We start from the raw sequence: 22,977 nt of genomic DNA, 5'->3' as shown, positions 1-22,977 counted from the left end.
ACAGCCAGATACCACCATGGCTTCAAATACCAGTACAAAAGTCTCTGTGTACTTAACATTCAAAGATGAGTACAATCACAAAGTCATAGAAAAGCTTGGGTTGGAAGGCACCTTAAAGATCACCCAGTTCCAACTCCCCTGATCTTTAGAATCTGTTCTAACCCAAGCCTTTCCATGCCTGTATGCTTCTGTGACAGAAAGGCTCTGCTCTAGTTTTAGGTCTGTTCCATTGTGTTTAAATGGTCAAATCAAACGAGCCTTCCAGGGCTCCAGCCACCATCCCATACATGGGTGTGACTGAACTGCCCACCGTCAGTGTGTTAGGAGATGTCTTCTATTATTCTTTAAAAAGCCCTTGGATATCCTTTTTCTGAAGTCAGTATGGAAGAGACACAAATTTATGGTTTTGTGCCTTTGCTAACTATAAGCATTAAACCAATTAAATTTCTGAACCAGTTACCAATTGCAAAAACTTATCATTCACTAACAGGAGAAGACAGTGAGCCCTGCCACAGCTCGCTGTTTCAGCCTGAACGCAAAAAAATGAGGCTCAACACTTTCCTTTCTCCCTTTCTCCAGGTAAACGATTTCCCAGGAGTCTGTTAATATCTTTAGGAAACAGAGAAATGTTTTCATACCTCATTCCTGTAATGGATGAGGTATGAAATGGGAGTCATGATGAGTGAGAGTCCTGGAGGTTGTTCGGCTTGTCACAATATATAATACTTCTGTGAAAGCACTGCATTACCTTAGCTGCACCACCTTTGCACAGCTCAGCTAATAAAGCACAGCTGCCAAGAAGAGAGTTCATAGGCCCCCACTATATTTTAGCACTTTCCCTGGGAGCTTCTTAAATAGTTTGTGCTGACAAGACTACAAGTATCATCTGATAACACAAACTGAAGGAAAACCAGATCTCTCTGGAGAAAGTCAGGTGTGCACTGTGCAATTGCAGCTTGTCAAAATAGTCATCAAAGAAAAATTTATAGGAAAGGCTGTTTAAAAGGACAAGCTATGAAGCTCAGGCACATAAATATACAAAAACCCTGAAAAAATCCATTATGGCAAGGGGCATCTAATTAAGGTCTAGTTGATACTGGAGGCAGTCAAATCATAGCTCCCATTGTGAAGGAATATGGTAGAAAAGAGAAAGCCTCTAGAAAAAAACCCACTTTGAGTTAAAAAATCTCCTAAAATTAAATGCTATGTAACAATTAATGGTGCACCTCTGTATCAACTGGTCTATCAAGAGGAGCATGTGCTGGGGTATCTTAGATGAAAGGGTCCAGCAGACAGCAGCATTAATGTGGGGGTGAAGTGATTAGTCAGCAGGCTGACAGCTGTGCTGGGAGCCTGGTGCCAGATTCCAGCGTCTGCTTTCCGCTGCTGCCAAGTGTATGCTTGTCGCTCCAGAGAAATGGAGCATCAGCAGTGTTTTATTTGACCTGCTCACAAGAAAAATAAAGCAACTCTGACTTCCTTGGTGTGTTTGTCATTGACCTTGCATCAGCTGAATATGAGTGGAGAGAATCCCTGGTCCAGGCAAGTTAACTCTTTAGTAGAAGAGGACTGATAGGGTCTTTTTACCTTGGTAGATTAATTAGCCTCTTAATGTCTCAAAGTACAGGGACTTGAAGAAATGACTTTCATAGTCTGTATGTCCTATATTGTCCTTGGAACATGGCCTTGGACCAATGGCCTGGAGAATGATGAACAGCTTTGAGAATAGTCCATGAACAGCACCCTTCTGCATCCCCTGTCAAATCAGGAAGCAATCTCTATAGAGACTTTTTTGAGGGGAGGGAGGATGGGCCAGAAATAAATTGGAACTGGATAAACTTGTTGAGAAGATTCAGTCATAGAACACTGCTTCTGATTTCCCCTGAGACCAAGGACAATGGCTTTTGTGTGTTTTCTTTCATATGTGCCCCAGAACTTTTAATTTTTCTTTTTTTCACTATTTTGGCAATGTTAGGAACTTTCTGTTTGAGATCTCTCTGTTGTCTGGTCAAGGCCAGTTTGTGCTCTCTAGAGATTCCTACCTCTCTTGATGGACTTAGAAAGAATGTGAGATCCTAGATTCCTACCTCTCTTGATGGACTCAGAAAGAATTTAAGATCCTAAGGATTGCTTAAACTGTGTGCTTTACAATGCCCAGCACCTTGTGCATTGTAATCTGTATGGGAAACCAGGGAGGTTTGGTTCAGATTCCTCTCCACAATCTTCTTTTCAGGGTTCAGTCACCTCTCTCCACTTGTCCTAAGGTGGGGTTGGTATCCAATATGAAGACTTATATCCACTCCCAACTCAGTACTCCACTATTTCATTAGACCACTATCAAAAGCCCTGTCAGATTCAATTACATCAGTATCAGGAACAATTATACCTGTCTCAGGAACAGATCCTCCACTAACATTTTGAAGGTGATTCCAGCAGTCTGGTTGGCTTCAACCCACCAAGAGACATGTTAGAAAAAAAAAAGATAATTAAGCACTGGAACCCATCATCAGTGAAGATACGGAACATCTCCACTGGTAATAGTAATGGCAATTTCAATGCAATGGTAATTGCAGAAACTAGGCAAAGGAGCAATGCAATATATTCTGTAGAGTGGCTTTAACCTACCATTTTCAATATGTCTCATCAGGAGATTTTGATACAGTTTCACTGGATATTAGACTGGGTGTTGGTCTTTTTGCCCATTTATTTACTAAAATGTGAAGTGTAAATGTACTTCTATCCAAGAGAACAGCCATGTTTGCTTGTGAGTGACAGCTTCATCAAGCCTCAGAAGAAAACCACAGTAGTGCAGACTAGAAAATCCTCATCTGCACTGGCCTGCCGTCACCTTATTTCAGAATTACTGTTAATGCTGTGGCTGGCCATCAATACAAACAACCTTTCATAGTCTTTAGGCATAGTCACACCTCGCCTCAGCACAGAAATAATTTGCCTCAGTCAGCAGAGCCCTGGGTATGGTTCTGCCTTGCAGGACCTCTCACTAAGCTCTGAGAGTCCAAATACAGATGAACTTGTGCAGATAAAATTACTAACTACCATAATGGCTGTCCAAATGGGTGCAATAAATTTCAGCATGAGACAAACTCTCTCAGGTTTCACTGACTGTTAATGTTGCTGCTGCCAGCTTTAGTGTTACTCTTTGACTCAAGCCATATTCTGTTGTCTCCCAAAGGTCTTTTTGGCCCGTCAGCTCTAATCAATATGCTGCCTTGAGAAGAAGCTTGTTTTAAGTAGGTTTGCTCACCATAAAAAAACATAAAAAGAACATTTGACTTCTAGTCCTTGTCAGCATATATCACTCCCTATGCAGAACAGCATTTAGATGGTCTGTTATTTGAATCCAAGTGTCTCTTTTATATGTTTCAAGAAATGACAAATGCCTGAAAAAAATGCATAGTTGTTCTACAGAAGACATTAGGCAGGCTCAGGAATGGCAAGCAGAACAGCTAATAAAGCCCAGAATTGTAGCAGAGAGGATGTTAAAACTTAATTAGTTTGAGATTATTTGAAGACTTATAAAAGGTTCTTCTGTTCTCCTTTCTGTTGTAGGCACAGCCTGTTTTCCATCGTCATCCAAAAATGCTTTGATATGTTTTTGGAAAGAGTGACCCAGGATATGCTGTTCACCTATTATTGACATGTTAGCTGGAAATAAAGAATGTTTAAAATGAACTTTTAGCTGTTGAGTAAATACTCAACAGGCTTGTGATGCAGCCTTAGGTTTTGCAGCCTTAGGTGATGCAGCCTTAGGTTTTCAGGGGTCTGAGCCCCTGGTAAAAAAAACTTCTCCCATTCTGACCAGGCTCAGATTCTTGATCTCTTATTCTGGTTTAGTAATATCATACTTTACAGCTTGGATAAGAGTACCCAGAAGTGCTCCTGAAGAGCAGGAATGGTCTGTCTAGTGGGGGTGTCAGGATCTGACCCACTGTAACCCAGCAAACACAGTGTGCAGATAATTGATGAAGGATTTTGAAGAAGAGAGCAGTGTCTACGAGTAACCTTTGCTGTGCCTTCCTCAGGTATAATGTGATCTGTGAAAAACTATGAAGAAGTATGATATGCACAAATATATAAATGTTACGAAGAGTGATATAAATTGCCCATTACAATTCAAAGGAAAAATTGAATGTGAATTGCATCTTTTTCTTAGATGTTATCAATGGAAAGTAAACTTGAGGTTTACTCATGCACACACAGATGATGAGGGGAGGCAGAAATAAATTTCAAAGTAAATATAATTTTATTTGCCTTATTAATCTACAATGTGGTACCAATGTGTCTGGACTCAGTGGTTCCCCAGCTGCAACCTCCTGCAGGATGTTATCAATCCTTTATTTCTGTGAAATGTGCTACCAACTACTACGAAAAACACTAGATCTATATGACATTTTAATTAAAAAAAAAAAATTGGTCTTATACCATGCTGTGTCCTGATGTAGTTAAACATATATCTTCCAATATACCTTTCAATCCATATCTCACATGTTTTGCTGTTCATTAACCACCATGCATCTTTTTAGGTTTCCTGTGAATTTACAATATCACTAAAGCTGTGGAGATGCCCTTGCCTATTCTTCAATGCATGTTTTGCTCTCCCTGCCTTTCCCAGTGGGGCAGAAAGGAAATGCACACTTGGCAGTGGGGAGAGGGCACAGGGACAGGGAGGAATATTGCCAGTTGGTGCTTCTTTCCCCTCCCAGTGCCACAACAAGCTGTTGCTGTCCTTTTCCTCTCTCTGCCCCCAGGCCAATAGTCCCTTTCTGGCATTAGTCTTACTGCAGTGTCTCAAACATGCCCCTGCCTGCCTGAGCTCCTGCATAGCCTAGGACGTGCTGTGTCAAGTGGTGAGCCTCTTCAGAGCAGGAATGTGTGTTCAGCAGTGTGACCCAGCATGGAGACTGTTCAAGGTGTAGGAGTCAACATGTGTTGCTGCTGGGAGTTCAGTGCCCAGCTGTGAGGATATACATTCAGTGCTTCTTTAAAAGGGTATCACATCACCTGCCTGCAGCTGGGAAACAGCTGGGGGAAAGTTGGAGAGTCTGCACAAGAGCTTTGCTGAGATGAGACACAGACTTCCAGGAGAGTATGATTTTCCATAGTCATTGCAGCATGAAAGTAACTCTTGGGAATTTTTTTTTCACCACCCCAACACGACCCTGAGTGCAGCTAGGCAAGCTTCAGCTTGGGGAGAAAGATCAAGCGCTGGGTCTTTGCCATTATCTTAGGCACTAGGGGAGAAAGCTAGATGACTTTGTTGATAACTACTAGCTTGAAGACCCCAGCAGGCCTTCAGACAGTTTTATTAATCATAAAAGTCATTAAAAATGGCCAATTCCTCAGGGGCAAAGTAAAAACAAAACCTTGGAAGAATGAATCAGAGCAGGCATCTCCCATTCCTAAGAGCACTCCGTTCAACATTCTCTGCAGGAAACTGAAACAGAATATTTAGGACTGATACTCCCAAGCAATATAATCTAATGCTTTCTCAGGGAAGGGGCAAGCTTCCTTATGGATTTAGATTGCAACAAAGAAAAATATTGATGGACTTTGTGTACAGCTGGAAGGCAATGAACTCTCAGTCAGTTGACTCAGAGGTTTGCATGTCACATCCAGAATCAGCAAGACAGTTTTCCCTTTTGCCTTTGAACTTAGCCTTTCCTCTTCTACTTTTTTGCTTTCCCCTGGCCTCTCCCAGGATCCAGATCTGGGCTCTGCAGCACAGAAGAGATATGGAGACCAGCAAAATGCCATGAAGATGATTAAGGGATTAGAACATCTTTCACATGAGGAGACTGAGATGACTGAGAAGGATAAATACCTGACAGGAGGAAGTAAAGAAGACAGACTCTTTGGGCTCTTTTCAGTGATACCCAGTGACAGGACAAGAAGCAAAGAACAAAAATCAAAACACAGGAAGTTCCATTTAAATATAACAATTTTTTTTTTTTTTCTGTGAGGGTGGTCAAACTCTTGAACAGGTTACACAGAGGTTGTGGGGTCTCCATCCTGGGAGAAATTCAAGACCCTACTTTGGCCCTGAGCAACTGTTTTAGCTGATGCTGCTCTGAGCGAGGGTGGGACTGGATGATCCCCAGAGATGCCTTCCAGCCTCAGTCACTCTGTGACCCTGTTGGGACTAACTCAAGTATCACAAACTATGGTGCTAACTAATGTGATAATGTGATAACTACGTGGGCACTGAATGGTGCCTGAGTTCCATCTGGCCTTGAGTGTCCCCCTGTTTTGTGTTTAAAGCTCACTCAGATGATGAGAAAGTCACTGCCCCAACTTGACTGAAATGCAGACTTGGCCTCAGGCACCAAACCTACAGCTGAAACATGTCAGCTGCCTATCACATGTATCACATGCAGCTTCACTCTCTACTCCATCCTTTTGCAGGCTACTCCATACTTGTAGCAAATGAGCAAAATGGACTCAGGAGGTGTTTGTGAGGTTCATTTGCTGAATTTGGTGTATTTTACAGTAAGTGAAACATGCAACAGCAGTAGCCACAGGCTGGAAAACTTCCTTCTTCAAACATTTCTGGATCTGTTGCTGAACATGACCAGCAGTGTCTGAGGCAGCCCATCAGATTAAGTTTTATTTATTGAGCTGTACTTTACAGCACCTCTCTTCTATAAAACTGGGCTGTTAGGAGACTGCTTAACATTTTTTTGGGAGTATCTCTCCAGTGCAGTTGTCTAGCATCATTGCCCAGAGCAGCTGCTGACAATGCCAATGCACTGACAGCTACAAAATCCCTTCTTTCTGAAGGCAGGAGTAGAAAAGATCATCATGAAATAATGGACTAATGTGGCCATTCTATCTATGCTGCTCATAAATTACATTTTGAACCTGGCAATTGCAGGGTAATTAGGAGGAGAGTAGCTTTCCTGCAGGAACATATATTTCCTATTCTGCTTGCCTGACACACTCCAGTTTAATTTTTCCTTTGTTCACTCAGCTCAGAGAATGGCAATTATGAGAGGTGATAGCCCAGTGGCAATTTTTGAATCATGAAGAGACTTAGGACAGAAATGAGGGAAAAAAAGAACAGGTATCACTAGTAATTAAAATAATTTTGAATTAAAGGGACTATTTCAAAAATTGCCTTTGTCTTATACTTGTTACCACATAACCTAGTGTTATGAATTACTAATACAGTGAAATAACACTGCAGTGGAGAATGAGCTTAACAGGTTTCCTTAACATGTTACTTCAGCAGTGAGAGGTAAGTAATATTTGGGTAGACATTTTGAAATGGTAGGTGATGCCACAGCTCTGATCACTAACAGCCTTGCAATTTTTAAGCCCTCCTTCCCCTTTTGGCCATGACAGAGAGGCACAGGAAACAGGGCAGGAATTCCCATCTCGAGTAGCCAGAAGAAGGTTTCACATTATTAAAACAGATGATTTCCTTCATCTAAAAGCCTCTGAGGAGCATAAATTACAAACAACATCAAAGCAAGTGAAAATTTTTAGAGCAGACTGTCAAAGGCTGCTGGGGTTTCCTTGGTAGGTTTTCATTTTTAAGGAGTCTCAGCAATTTGTTTCTTTCTCAAAACAATTCCATATGTCTATGGATTACTTATGGTTGTTGTGATTTTTGTTGTCAAGGGTTTTAAAGAAACAATATCACAATTATTTAACAGGGGAACTAAAGTTAGACAGACAGTGCCTGCAATAAGAAATTACCGAGATGATCTCATGGACTAAAACTTTGCAGACTTCTCTCTACTCTCCAGGGTTGGTCTAGATACAAAGAAAAGCAGTATAGACAACTGGAAAATAACTGTAAGTCTGATGCTGTATAAATACAGCAACTCATTATTCATGTCGCCATCACTGATTTTACAGGACGGCAGGATTTTGCCAGTGTTGCACAGGAGTAAGGTCTGCAAGATATGTTGGGCCAGACCTAAAGCAGAACTGAGAAAACTTTGTTTAATGATTATTGAAATTCATCTGATGAAAAGCACAAAGGCCAGCTGTGGTCTTAGATTAAAAGTCATCAGGGCAAGCTGTGAACTGATTCATATTAGCTTCCTAAATTAGGGTAAAGAAGTGATTATTATTAGAAAGACATGGAGACACTGTGTGCTGATGAGGGTATTAGCTTGTCCTGAGGAGGTGGCACCTGCTGAGTGTAGGTTTTAAGTGCTTTCCCTGCAGGAAAAGGTCGTCATTGCTCGCTGGAACACACACCATGCAGGAGGCTGGTGTGTCACACCTCAGCCTGTTGTTCTGCCTGCAGGGCCATGGGTATATTCAGCAGTGATCCACAGCCAGACACCAGGCTGTATTGACCACATCCAGGAAAGCAGGCTCCATCTGTGCAGTGAAGTAAGCAGGAAAAAGGATGGATCTGTGAGAAGCGTTGCCACCTCTTGGGACCACCAAGCACGAGATGTCAGTTTTAAAGTCTGTCATTATCCTGGCCGAAGCCTCTGCCATGTTGTGCTGGCAGCCAGCAACCATGTGAAATAAAGATCCTTAGGAAGAAAGGATGAGGCTGAACACTTTCTTTTCTTTTAAGGGAAGGATCCTACTTTATTTCACATAGATGCATAGTTGTTTGGCCAAAAAAGGAAAAAAAGTTAAAAGGCACATAATAATTGCTTGCCAGCCTAGCAGCAAATGCCAGATTCTTAGATCCATAATTTTCTGCTGGTGAATTATTCCAGAAGTTATTAATAGTCCTTACCTAGTAATTATGCAAGAAGTATTTTCATAAATGTTACATTAATAATTTAAAAGCCGCAAGAGCGTGTGATTTTCAGAGTGACCTCTGAGTTGAGTTTGATGGCCAGGCGAGAATAAGAGCAGAAGAATAACCATACAGGATACCAGTATCTGAGACTGATACAGTTATCTGTAATAACTGATAACTGAGAAGGAAATTCTAAACTCTGCATTGCTGATGAGTTTGCTCTGATGGCTGGACTTCTCTGGACTCAACCATAACAGCACCAGTCCTCATGCACCACTGGCAAGGACTGAAGAATACTGTACTTGATTGCCTTACTCAGTGCTTTGTTGACTTAAATATTTGTGAAGAGCTTGGTTGAAACGTGAACTGTTTTCTCTTCAGCTTTTCTTGATGCAAAACTAACTTAATGTAGTTCCAAATCATGTCAAGCTTATAATGTAAAGCTATTTACCTCCTTCATTGGATGTGTCTGTTGAAAACTCAGAACTCTGATTGATTGGTTCAGATCTTGATTGTGACCTTGATTTGATGACTGTGCTGTCCACCATTAATCAGTGTGTGGTGGTTCTGCTAATATGGTGGTGTGTTTTACATTTGTTTGCTTATTTTTAGTATACAGGGCTGGCTTATTAATTTCAATTGTAACATGAGTCATGTCAACTGAAGATGTATGTAATTTAAATAACATAATTCCCATGCATGTGGGCCTGCAACCAAATAAATAACTCTAACCCTGACAAGACCATATCAACATTAAAGCAAAGATATTAAAATATGTCTAAGTAAGAAATTAAACACAGAAAATCTCAGGGTTGCACTATTGCCTTTAACAAGCTTTTCGCCAGCTGCAAAGACAAACCTAGTGCAATTACTTCCTAACTAAGCAAACCCTTGTCATGTCTCAGCTTTGGACACATGTTGGTAATTTTAGAATCATCATGACCATGTGAATTGAGTGTTACTTCTGAAAAAAAAGAAGCGCATCTTTTGGGGGTAATTATTCTTTTCAGTACAAGTGCCGAAAGTGTATTTGAACACCCCAAATATTCTTAGAAGCTAAGCCTTGAGTCAATCAGCCTATGACAGCCTATGACAACCTGTAAACAGTATCAGAAAATCTGTTCTTTCAGGTATGGTACGGCCTTAGTAAAAATTAGTGAAGAGTCTCTTAACAGAGGCTCATCTTTTCTCATTCCAGATTTTACCTTCCTTCCATGATGTCCCTTTTTATACTGGCCAGACTACCCACGTTGAACCTCTTTTTCATCTTGCAATTGTTGATTAACCAGAGGAGTGACTGGCAGGTCCATACAGTCACAGAGTTTGGAATTACCGGTTCTTCCAGCTAACCGTCCAGTTCAGCAGATGAACACTGGTGCATGGTATCCCTGTGCAGCTTGACTCCAAAGCAGACAAGGAGTGCATTGTGACACTGGAGTATGTCTTCTCCATTGGGACAGTGGGAATTAATTTTCCATGTTCCCTCATTTAATCAGAGAGTGTTTTCATAGTTTGTTGTAATATATTTAAAAGGCTGGAGTGGTAAATGACGGACATATGAACAATTCAAACCAGATCCACAATTTACTGCTGCTCCACAGTGATACCAGATTTTGGTCATAAAAACAGCCCTAATAATTTGGGTATGTCAACTGTGTCATAATTCCCAGTCTAACCAAGCTGTGTGACCTTACAAAGGCAGAGGACAGCAATAGACAGTAGACAATGACAGAAATTTGTCATGGCTCTTGTTAAATAGCTAATGCTGCATTTTGACCAAATGGAAGAAAGTAATACAATACATTTCTTAGAAAATAATGTGGCATTGGCTCAGATTAGTGAATGACATCAAATGCTGAGGCACTCATCTGCTTCAACAGTGCCCTTTGCACACATAAAGAAAATGCATGGGGATAATTCAAGGCTCCAGAAGGGGGCAGATGCACTTGCAACACAATGGAAAAACTCGTGGATAATCAGGTGTCAACCTGCTACTTTTCATCAACATTTAAATCCTTTACAATTATTTGGGAAATATATACATATATATATATATATATATACACATTTATATAATACTCATAAAACATCAACAATCTGAAGTTAAAATTTGGTTGCACTTGACAAGCACATAATATGCTAATATAGAAAATGGTGTAAAAAGAGAAGTTGAAACAGAGGTACATCTGAACGAGTACATCTCTATCAATTATAGAGTGATAATCTCAAAGGAGTGTTTAGATTTTGCTGTCTTCTCAGACTCTTCTCTGGGTTTGTACAAATGACATTGCAGTTGTTGATTTCCTCTTCATCTTTAACAGAGAGAGGTGCTGTGCTGTGAGCCCCTCTAGCAGAAGGAGAAGTAGGAAAGCTGAGGATGATCTGACAGCTGGAGAAGCCCAAAATTAGGTTCTTCTCAGAGCTTCACTTTTCAACACCATTATTTCAAAAATGTAGGCTACAGCTTTCATGTCAGAATAGCAGCACTCTTATTTTACTATACACTGGCACTCTTCCCACAAGTCCTGTGGGAGATGTTTGCACTAGGGGTCTTTGCGCCAGAAAGTTTCAAATTGGAAAAATGAGTGTGCCTCTTAGTAGGTTCAGCAGACTGGGCATCTGCCAGGCTTTTATAAAATTGCTCATTTTCTGAGTCTTAGCTCTTTCACAACTATTTTTTTTTTAATTAAGCACAGGACAAGCTCTATCTTATTAAGTGAAAACAAAAGAGTGAGAAGTTGGAAATTGCCAGGAAGCCTGGGAAAGACCGATATTCAGCTGCGATTTCATTCCATGTTTTCCTGTTGACCTCACAGGCTCTCAACACAAGAGCTCTGAGTACATTAAAGAAAGGCCACAGTCTCATTTGGTCCTGTGAACATTGGCAATATGTTATGGGGACAATATACAAGCTTGAAAGGGAAAAACCGCAGCAATGTCCCCATGCCCTGGAGGTTTTGTCTGGTGCAATGCTGTTTAACCAGAGCACTGTGAGGTTTTAAATGGCCATATGAGATTTATAGTAGGTCATGACCAGATCTCTTTTCAGGGCAAAGTTTGAAAAGTCCATTTGTCTCAAAATTTAAAAAAAAGAGTCTGGTAATTCTCCAAGGTTTTTCCTCTTCCTTCAGGCAACTATTTTTGCCTGGCCAGAGTTCCTAAACCCTTCCCAAGAGCCTTTTTAATGTGGGAATTATTGTCCTAGTGTTTGCTATCAAAGAAATAATGCTGAAGATACAAATATTTACAAACCCACTCTAACTCCACATGGTCAGTATCAAGCTTATTAAGTTGTAGAAAAAGGGACGTCACGACCTGAAAAGGAGTGGCTTCAGGAAGCCCGTATTTGAGGGCATTATTAGCAGGGCAGGGTGATGGTTACTGCAGGCAGTTGAGTGTAAAGTCTCAAGGTGCAGACAGAGCCCCCCTGTCCAGCTGATGGCGTGGCTGCCCCACCGTGGGCTGGCAGCCAAGGGCAGCCCTGGCTGGGTGGGTGGCAGTGCCAGCCCCCACCCTGCCTCGGGTGTCCGTGGGGCTGCAAACAAGGCAAGACAGGGCTGGTCCTCTCTACATCTGTTTCTCCACTGTCCCCCTCCAATGATGGGGGCCACATAAAGCTTTCAGCAGTGGCTGATGCCTGGGTACCCTGCACTGGTACTGAGGGCACTGCAGACCAGAGGGGCTTGGCTCCTGGGGCGGCTGGCAGAGGCTGGTAGGAGATGGGGGCTGCAGGGGAGGTTCCAGGCACCTCAGTGGGGTCACAGTGGTTTTGAGGAATGGGGAAAGGGCAACCTGAGCAAGAAACACAGCAAGGGTCCATGATGGGCAGACAGAGAAGCTCTGGGACAAGGTCGCCTTGGGAAACAACCAAAATCATGGAGATCTGAGGCCACGTAGGGGAAGGTGCATGTGACAGAGGCTGCAAGTCTGGCTTTCCTCTTCTCCCTCTAAAGGCAACGTAGGAAGGAAGAAAAGGAAGATGGGAATGATGGGAATGGCAAGCAAAGTCCCTTAGGGCTGCTGGGAACCAGGGTCGAGCTGTTCCCTAAGCAGCACCTTCCCTGCCAGCAGGCATCACCTTCCTGGGTGTGAAACAATACAAACCTCCCTGGGTATGCACGACACCAGGGCTGCAGAAGATCCTGAAAAAAGCATACTAAAGTGTCTTAAAGGATCATTGCAAAGCAATAAATTTACTTGGCAGGTCTCTATGACTTTTTGAGGGGGGATTTATATCTGTTAAATCAGAATCACTGGATTATTCAACAACACTTCCCTGTTTTTTGTGGTTTTTTGGGTGTTTTTTTGGGTGATTTTTTTTGTGTTTTTTTTTTTGTTTGTTTGTTTGGTTGGGTTTTTTTTGTTTGTTTTAAATTTTATTTGACAAACTGTTCATTTAGAGCAGTTATGTTTGATTGTGCCAGTAAGTAATTGGTGAGAGGTACTTGTGAATTATTTGGCTTCTAAATTTTCACAGAGAAGGGCCTATTCTCTTCTGTGTGAATGTGTGGGTGAGAGGCAGTGTCTCAGCCTGAAAAAGAGTTCTGTGCCTGAGTCAAGAATGAAAAAACCTTTTAAAATCTTGATAACAATCTAACACATTAGATACACTGCTATGCAAAGTAAATTTTGTAGGATATAACATCCCTGCCTTTGAAATAAACAACTTTCTTTTTGGCTAAAATGGTAGAAGATTGCAGACCATGTTAAAGATAGCCTGTGTCATGTTTAAGTCATACATTGTGGAAAAATACCTAATTTAATTTTAGTAATTTCTATTTATTTCTGCCTTTCAAAATGAAAAAATTTGCAGGTTAGAAAAATGTAATATCTGAACTTAGACTTTTTACATCCAGTTTCAATCCAGGCCTAATTTTACTTCTCAGTTAAAAACACATTAGAGCAAACAGTCATAATATGATCTGGCCCCTCTCTGACTGCAAAAAGGGCAGCCTACTATAAATACAGTCCTTGAGAAAATGAAGGTCTTCCATTTGGAGAAGGAATTTGAAATTTCATGCCATTCCAGTTTGGAACAAAGCCCTCCAATTTTGAATTTACCCATGAAACAGAACCATTATTGCTCAAAAGAAAGCAATAATAATGAAAAATAAAGCAGAAAGTGTTTGGTCTGGTAATTTGTAAAGAAAATGTCACCAGACAGACTCCCTGGAAATGTTGAGTGAGCAAAAAAAACCCCAACCTTGTAACTTTAGAAAATGAGCCATTTGAGATTTTTGGATCTCAGTTTACATTTAAAAAGCTTCAATGGTTCCAGAGTCTGAATATTTTCCCTGCTCATCAGGTTGCCAGTGAGGGTGTTGGGGGAGCCAGTTGCGCCTTGCTGGACTGCTGCTGTACCTTCCCACCAGCATATGTGACATAGCTGTGGTAAAAAACTCTTCCACCATAAGAGCTTTGTTTAATTTCACAAAAGCTTCGGTTTTTCTTTGGGAGAAAACCCAGGCTGTTCAAAGAACACACATTTCCTTTCACTGAAATGTAAGAAACCTAGAACAGTATGAACCATTCCTCAGTGGTAGATTAAATCCAATACTTTTCCAAGAGAGAGGAAAGGATAAAAATTTTCCTGCAACTTACATCAAAATTGAGGCAGTCATGAAAAAACGGAGGAGACACCTGGATGGGACTGCATGGGGGAGCAAAGTATCTCAGATCACAACAATTTGACTCCTTGCAGGAGCATTTCAGGCCTGATCAGCCACAACTAATCCCCATGGAGAAATCACAGGGTACCTCATTCTTTGTACTAACTCATGCTATTTTTTTTTTGCCTGCAAAGAAACTGGACAGAGTTCTGTATCTGTGTAGTATCCTCTTCACCCCTCAGAGAACAAAGGGCCAGCCAAAGCACAGACTTCTTGCACAGTGTTGTCCCCACTGGGGCCCCATGAAGGCACTGTTCTCAGGAATCCCTTGCCCATCCTGAGCACAAGCATGTCTTTTTCATGGGATTGGCCTCCTGCAGAACCTGACTGTTCTCCCCTAAGCAAGCCAGTCTCTCCTTTCCTTTCTGCCTCCATTGTTGCCAGGGTCAGAACAAAAGCAAGGGCAAGGAGAAAAAGCTCTTGAATATAAAATTAAAAACTACAGAGGACAGAAGGCAGATAGCCTTACCAGTGACAAAGACAAACCCAGAAATGTAGCTGAGATTTCTAAACCATCTTTGCAGGAAGGCAGGAAAAACTGACTGGAGCAAGCATGTCATCATCCATGGAGCTGGTGCCAGAAAGCCCTGTTGTGCCTGGCTGATTACTGAACGATTAAAGCTTGAAGGGGGGATCTCCTTCCATCTGCTGCATGGACTGCTGCCTCACTCACAGGGAACTGAGATTTCTCCTTTGCATTGCTGCACCTGCTCTGGAGACTCCCCAAGCTACAGCTAGGATGCGACTCACAGGCACACAGGAGTCAAAAACCCCAAACTTGTGTCATGTAACTGGACCAGGCTGAGGTGTTGCTGCTTACTATGAATTTTCACCTTTTCTCAAAATGAGGTGGTACTGAAAGTGGTGATTTGTGTGAACAGAGCGGCTGCTGGTTTCCTGCTTTTGGTGCTGTGTAAACCTGAGCTCTCTTTCATCAGACAGCCAGGAAATAGATACAAATGTATTTATAACATTTCACTTTTTTCAGCCTAGCCCTAAAAATAGCACAACATGTTACTCCTAGTATAGGGCTCTCTGTTCTCTTATCCCACTGCTGAAGTAAGAAAGGCATAATGTTATCAGCTGTCCTCCCACCTGTTTGAAGAAAGCAAGTTTTAGCTACCAGAATTACTCTCAGGGTTAAAATCCCTTTTGTTTTACAACATGTTCATTGCCTACAGGGACTTTTATTTCCAGATGTTCAAACCTCACTGAAATATCGTAAGTAGTATCAATAATAAGGTAAACAGAATTTATTAACAAACTTTCTACCTATAGCTGTGCACTCCTGATATATCTAAGTGGTATTCAGAGCATCAATTCCACAAAACATTAGGTCAGAGCTCCTTTGATCCACATTTATGAAGATGGACAGACAGGTTAGACAAGATTATGCCTCCAAGGGTCATAAAAATGTAGAAGTTTCCCAACTGTGAACTGATTTTTCAGAGAAAATTATGTGCACAATTTAACTGGATGGCCATATATGCCTTCCAGGTTTTATATTGTTAATGTTTGTTTCCTCTTGGATTGTTGCTGTTCTAATACTCACACTTTTTATTTTTTGCCTCAGATACACACATTAAAAAAAACACTCTCACGCTTCTTGTCCTATTTGATTTATTCCAAAGAAATTAAATTACATTTTTATAAGCCTGTGTTACCACAAATGATAGCTGAAGATTTGCTGAAAAAATTAATTCCTGATCTGTTGCTGTGAAGCGTCCTCGCTAGCACTGCACTGACTCCGTCTTTCAAAACCAGATGGAAGCAGTCCAACAGTATGATTAACTTCTTAGTCCCTGCAATTTCCTATTGCTCTACTTGCCCTAGATTTCAGGATTGACCTCCTGCTTCACTGCAAAATGCACAGTTGCTCAGTTTGATAAATCACACGAATACTTTTTTGATCACAGTTATCTACTATTTACTACATACCCAGCGAGGTTAATCATATGCTGAGGCACTTCATATGCTGCACACATACACACTCTTCTTCCCAATAGCACTTTGCATATTCTTCATGCTGCCAGCCAGCAATGGGACCTGTTTTCTACTTACTAATATATGAAAGACTACAGACCTACACCCTGCCTTTTTACCTTCCACATTCATGCTCTAATTATCCTCACACTGTTTCTTAAAAGACCAAGGAAGTCAAAGAAAATATGTGAGAAATTACCAGGCAGACTTTTTTTCTGGCAGATAGATATTTTTCAAAATGCAGATGTTTCTGGGAACTAGAACTGACTGACTTCCCCCAGATATCTTTGGGGAGCAAATGCATGAGGTTGCTCATAGGGAGGTGGGAAATGTTTGGTTGTCATGATAGCAAAACACTATCACTTCCTTGAAGAGAAAAATACATCTTAACTTTTCTTTTGCTGTCTTTAAACATCAAATGAATTCCAGTATTCAGTAGGGCTCAATGTTGTTACAGTTCCCTGGGACAGCTCTGCTCCACTTTCTCACACAACAACACCTCCACATCACATCTTTAGTGCCATGGTAGAACAATTCTAAATAAACACCAGCAATACTCAAGGTATGAGAAAAGATCCAGCACAAAAAGCTAAGTGCTACAGGTCTTGCTCACAAATTAAATAGAGGGAGTTTTACAGAGACACGTATTCCTTTTCACTCCAAGCTGTCTACGCAAGCTCCTCTTCTAAAGCCCCTTTTCACTAATTCACAACATTCTCCACTACTGCAAAAACTATCCTATATACAATATGTATCATTACTCTTCCACCTTCACATTCTGTAACTAGCAGGGCTGAGAAACTCCAGACCATTCCAAGGAGCAGCTGCCCTTTGCTGCCCTATACTGGGGCAGGGGCCAGGGAGGGTGCGAGTGTGAGACACCAGCGTCTCCAAACAGCCAAGCTTTCATGCAAGACATGAATGATAAATCCATATATTCCCTCTCAGAGGTATTCTCTTTTTCCTCCCAAAGATAACCCAGAAAGTTTAAGCAGTGTGCTTATGCTGAGAGCTGCATGCCTGGCTGTGGCAGCGAGCACTGTGTGCGTACGCTTTTCTCTGCCAACTATTGACTCCTGTGGAGCCTGTGATCTCAGTTCCGTCACTCTCTGCCGGGTCCCAGGTCAGCTGTCCCAAGCCAAGGCTTCCCCTGGGCTGATTGCACAATGCTGGCCCATGAAGCTTTCTGGCCAGCCAGCTAGCTGAGTCACTCACTGATACACTGAGCATGTAGCTTCTCGTGTGGAGAGCTCTCACGGTATGAAAGGCGATGTTATCAAAAATATCATTCCAACACAAACATTAAGTGTGTGAGTGACATGAAGCACATGAGTGTTTTTGCAAGCTGTCACTGGACTCTTTACTTTAGGGTATCACAAGTTTAACTGCTTTGCATAATCACAGCTGAAGAAGATACCTGAGAACAAGAAAACTTTGCCTCTTTTCACAAAAAGTTTTAAGGCTGCTTGGACAGCTGCCTTGCCTGCCTTAAGTGATCTATTAAAAGATCTAAATTACCTCTTATTGTTGCTTTAATATTTCATAGGCAGTGCCTCCCCAGGCCTCCTAACACAAATAGCATATCTCAATGTGGCTTTGTCTGAAGAAGAGCTGTGCTACATTAGTCCAGATGTGCTGGACTAATCATCAATTCTGTGTCTGCTTACAATAACAGGGCAAGAGACTGGGTTGCCCAAGGTCAATCTTTCTGATTTTTCTTGCACCTGAGTGCTAAATGCATGCTTGCAGCCATGAGAGGAAGTGCAGCAGCACCTCTGCTTCCAAATGTCTCTCCCCACAGAGGCTCCACTGCTTCTCAGCTGCCCAAACCCTTCACTTCTCCAGTGGGGAAGGGGGAAAATTCATTTGCCCTTCAGGATCCTGCATGCTACAGGCCAGTTCCATTAGGGTAAACCAGCTCATGTCTGGTACAGCCCTCATTTTGGTGTCCTAACTGTGATCAGACATGGGCAGACGAGACATGGTTACATGGAACTGCAATATCTCTCCTGCCCAGACTGAAGGTCAAGACCGGCTGTGTAGCTCACCAGCCATCATGAATGGGGCTTGTCTCCCCTGGCAAATGGATGCTAGTGCTGAAATGCCTGCTCTGTCAGCAGCAAGAGGTGGTAGATCTAAAAGGTTTATCACAGCCCATGCTTAACAGTGCAGGTCTAGACGACACATTTGTGTCACCGAGGTGCTGAGGGCAAGCTATTGAGCTGGACTCTTTACAGGCCTTACCAGCCCCTGGGAAGGAAGGGCAGGGCTGCCAGCACAGCCATATGGCTGCTGAGATGACTGGGCTCAGCTCTGCCTGTACCTTACATGCCTGCGCTGAAGTTTGTATGGCAGAGCTGGTGGGTTTTGCCTGCCTCCTGCAGTACAAGCACACAGAAAGGAGAGCAGATCAGATCATGGCTGTGAAGTCAGCACATCTCCCAAGTACCACCCAAGCCCTTGGCAAAGGACCTGGCTTTCCCTTGTTACAACCAGAGAGGAAATTCAGCAGTGGTACATCACTTTCCTCTAAGTGTTCAAAACTCTTCAGCAGACCCACCTGGCCTACACTCCAGCACAGAGAATTAAAAACAGCCAGGGGAATAAAAGTGCCCTAGGACCACTGTAAATCTTTTCTTCATGGAAAATCTTATCTTGCACGTGAATATGAGCTGTGAGTAAATTTAATGTGTGGATTAAGTACTGTATGGTCTCCCTCATGGTGGGCTTTTCAGCCTAAAAAGAACAAAAGAATAATGAGTGTTGTGTTTGTGTAGGATTGCAAACAGCTGTAATTTACAGCTGGACGTTCTCCATTGCACATGTATCCAGCAAGCAAGTGCTTCTGGGTTAGTGGAACAGACTGCAAAAAAAAAATTAGCTTTTAACTTCAGCCTTAAGGTCAGAGTTCTGGAACCATGGGAGTCAATAATAAAATCTATTTAGCTCAGTGGGATTAAGCAAGTTTAAGACCTGGCTTAACCACACTGCTTACTGTTAAATAACAGCAGAACACTCTGGATATTTTAGTTACAGGCATTTTTCTTCACTTGAAAGCTATTCAGGCAGTGGATATAGGAGACAATTGAAAATATGCCAGCTCTATACCATTAAGGTATATGAGTTAAGTTCTTGCTCATCTCTGTCCCAGAAAGTGAGTAATCTGTATAGTTTGACCACTTTACTGAAGAACACAATAAAATTAAAACCAAGCTGTGCTGAATAAACACCGAGGGCTTTTCATGAGAGAATGAGAAGCTAATGGGGCCAGTGCATCTTTGCTGACAAAACAGTCAGTGCATGTGCAGAGCAACCTGTCTTCTGGAAGCAGAAAAGCTGTTTCAGTCAAGCTTCTGGGTCACTAATCTTTGTGTTTGCACATAAATCTGCTGGGGGTTACTGTGTCATTCTGAAAACAAGACAGAGTGTGATACACTACAGAAATCAATGGCTAGATTTAAAAACTCTCTCTTTTACATTTGTTTAGGTTTTTTTTCCTCATCTTTTAGTTTAGCTGTTACCTTTTTAACAGAATCTGAAAACAAGAACTGCAAGAGGAACTTCTGGAGAGTATTTTTTTAAAAAAGGGCAAAATTACTGAAAGCTTTATAGTAAGCTGCCATCTCTCTTGTTGCTGGGAAGTGCTGTTGTGTGGCTGGGAGCTCTGAGTTGCTACTGGGACACAACTAATGAGCAGCAGTATCACAGGCATCCTTGCTCTAGCCAAGAAGAGACAGAAACTGCTGTCACAGTGGGGGATTTTGGCCCCCTGCCCTCCCATTTGCTCGCTGCAGTGAGGTAGGTCATGGGTGGCAGGGAGGCAAACCCCCAGGGTGCATCCCCAACCATCCCAGCACCCCCTCCAGAAGGAGGAGCAGGGTACCCTGGCAGCCAAATTTCTGTAGAGCTGGTTGGAAAAGCTGTAGTCCCTGAGCATGTTTTTAGGGCCAGACAGGGAAATATTTGATCATAAATCCTAAATCTGAGCCATGATGGCTATTAATACTGAGGCCCTTCTGCTCTGTGGATGAAGGCAGCCTGCACCCAGCTACCCCACCACCTTTGATGAGGTAGGGAACATCTATCCATCACCAGCACTGTTCTTTCGAGGGAGAGAGAAATCAAACTGCGGGATTTGGGGTTTGTTAATTACCTCCAGGGCCACTCCTGCAGGAATGTTCCACATGCAGCCCAGGGGAGGAATGCTGTGAAAAAAATCCCCATGTTTCCTTTGGTCACGGTATTGTCCCCACCAAGTGCAAAATCTGCTTTGCCTCGGCAGTGAGCTTGCACACCTCCAGGGAGAGGGGCACAATGCTGACTCCAACCCCACTTTCTTTTTGCATTCATTCCAGTTACAGCAAATACTTCTGAGCCCTATAGCTGTGCCAGCAATTTCACCCACATCCCATACATTTTACTCTGAATTTTTTTGTTTAGAATTTTTTCCAGGGCAAAAAATTCTAAACAAAACAGTGTTTGTAAACTTGGGGAGGGAAGGTCAATAATTTTGGCGGTCTTACCCTCCAAGCAGAGAGAAATGTTATTCATCCATGCACAACATATAATTCAGCCTAAGTGACAGGCTCTGCTCTGGAGAAATCCTGGCCTGAGCTGGCTTCCAGAGTCAATTACCACTTATTCCCAGGGAGGCGGGGGGCTGGGGGCCAGACGGAGCAGAGGGGGCTGCCAACAAGACATGGGGAAATTTACTCTGTGTCAGCCTGCATGACACAGTACCTCATTTGTGGAAAAATGTAAATCTGCTAGTTCTTTTTCACAGGCACTAAAATGTACAGTGTCTCCTCCCCCTTCCCTACCCCCTTTCCCAAAACTGGAAAAGAAATCAGGACCGTCTTAGAAAGCTACCTTATATTTCAATTAATCCTCTTTCATAAAAGTCATTTAAGGTAAATACCTGTGCAGACCTACAGCCCAACTATAACATTTACTATGGCCCAAATCCTGAATTCCTCACTCAGGCAAGTTTCCCATTGAAGTTAATGGATTTTTTTGCTTGAAAAAGAGCTGAGTAAAACCTGAACACTAAGGATTTGGTCCCCTGCTTATCTGCCTGGAGCACTGCTGCAGTTCCAGAAGAAGTGAAAAAATTAATTAAATTCCTCCAAAATACCAATCTCTTAAAACTTAAGGGGTAAAAAAGGGCATTGTTTTTGTGCATAAAACATACAGAGAATCTCATCAAAGGAAGAGTAATTCCCAGGGAAAGGATTTGGAAAAAGTCAAAAGAGAACATCTCGGAATAAATGAAGTACTTATTGCTGAGAAATGAGCTCAGATATATCTCAGCAAACTCTAAAGCTCAGAATTTACTGCATCATTCATGCCTTCTCCAGTAAGTTTCTTATCTCTCGTTTGGTATCACAACAAGGGATTCTGCATACTCTGTATGAAATACAACAAGACTGTGATTTTTGCAGTAATAAACTCTACACATGCATGACAAATCCAAGCATGCAAAATGTTTAACATCCCAGTTCACAGATACTTTGGGGACAAAATCCGATTATGAGTTATATGCCACAATAAATAGGGCTCAACGTTTCATAAAGCAATTTATAGTTCATAAAAATGACAAAATGTACCTGTCAGATAGAACGCGGAGAGCAGATCTCTGTGCTGCCTGCTGGAAGAAAGGGCAGAGATGTTTATTTTATATTCTGACTTGAAAATTACGAGCACAATCAACACTTTGAAAAATGCGTTGCACACATTTTTGTCACATGTCCAAAATGTTAAAGTACGAGCAAAGTAGCAGAGTCTATAGTCAAATGGACATTCCAGCCTAGTAAATGTAAGAACACTTTGTTTAAAATGCCAAAACCCAGAAGATTGTCAAAGCACCGCACGGTATTTGAGGTCTGAACTGCTCTATTTAGACAATTTTTTTCTGTAGGTCCCTGAAAATTCGCCAGGGCTCGGTTTTCTGCTTTCCCCTCTCCCCGCTTCTGCACTCCCACTCCTTCTCCTTTACCATTAGTCTCCTCCCATTCTTCCACAGAAACAAACATCACATATTTGGTTCCTCTGCGATGAATTATAAATTTTGCCAAGCTTGCCAGAACTGCTGCAGACTTTTCATGAACATTGCCATGTTAATCTGCTGGCAGCATTTGCCTACACAGAACAGGATTGACTTTTTGCTGGTTTGCTCTTCAGTTCTTGCCTAGTACAACTCTTTGGATGGGGTGGGGAAACATGGTTCTTGTGTTAAGCACCAGATCTGGGAATGGAAACAGTAGCCTCTCAAGTTTAATAGGACTACAAAGCCTATCCCTGAGCTAGTTTGTCACTTTACTAATATTATTTTTCCCCCTCCTTCAATCACTTCAAGTAGTGATTCATGGCTTTGGCACAGTAACCAGGTCCTAAGCAAAGATGAAATCCATAATGTTTTGAAAATCTGCCTTAAAGACTCCATTCCACTTGGACATGCCCAGTGTGTCCTATCCCCAGCTGCACCTGTCCAGGCTGTGCCTCACATGGCACAGAGCTAAGCAGTACAAACAGTCAAGGGGCAGGGAAATAAAAGTTTATTTTCTCATTGCAGTTACCAGTAAATACGTTTTG

At 42.0% G+C, this 22,977-nt stretch overlaps 1 protein-coding gene across 1 annotated transcript in view; it reads right to left on the bottom strand.

Annotated features, from left to right (window-relative positions):
- AFF3 (ALF transcription elongation factor 3) overlaps nucleotides 1-22,977 on the bottom strand; it is a 328,079-nt gene that overhangs the window by 59,708 nt on the left and 245,394 nt on the right. Inside the window, exon 9 of the mRNA XM_036389605.2 lies at nucleotides 21,993-22,033. Within this exon, the coding sequence (XP_036245498.1) occupies nucleotides 21,993-22,033 (41 nt within the window). The remainder of the gene's footprint in view (nucleotides 1-21,992; nucleotides 22,034-22,977) is intronic.

The sequence above is a fragment of the Molothrus ater genome, chromosome 2 (genome assembly GCF_012460135.2).
Source record: "Molothrus ater isolate BHLD 08-10-18 breed brown headed cowbird chromosome 2, BPBGC_Mater_1.1, whole genome shotgun sequence".
NCBI lineage: Eukaryota > Metazoa > Chordata > Aves > Passeriformes > Icteridae > Molothrus > Molothrus ater.
This window is presented reverse-complemented; position numbering and strand designations above follow the sequence as displayed.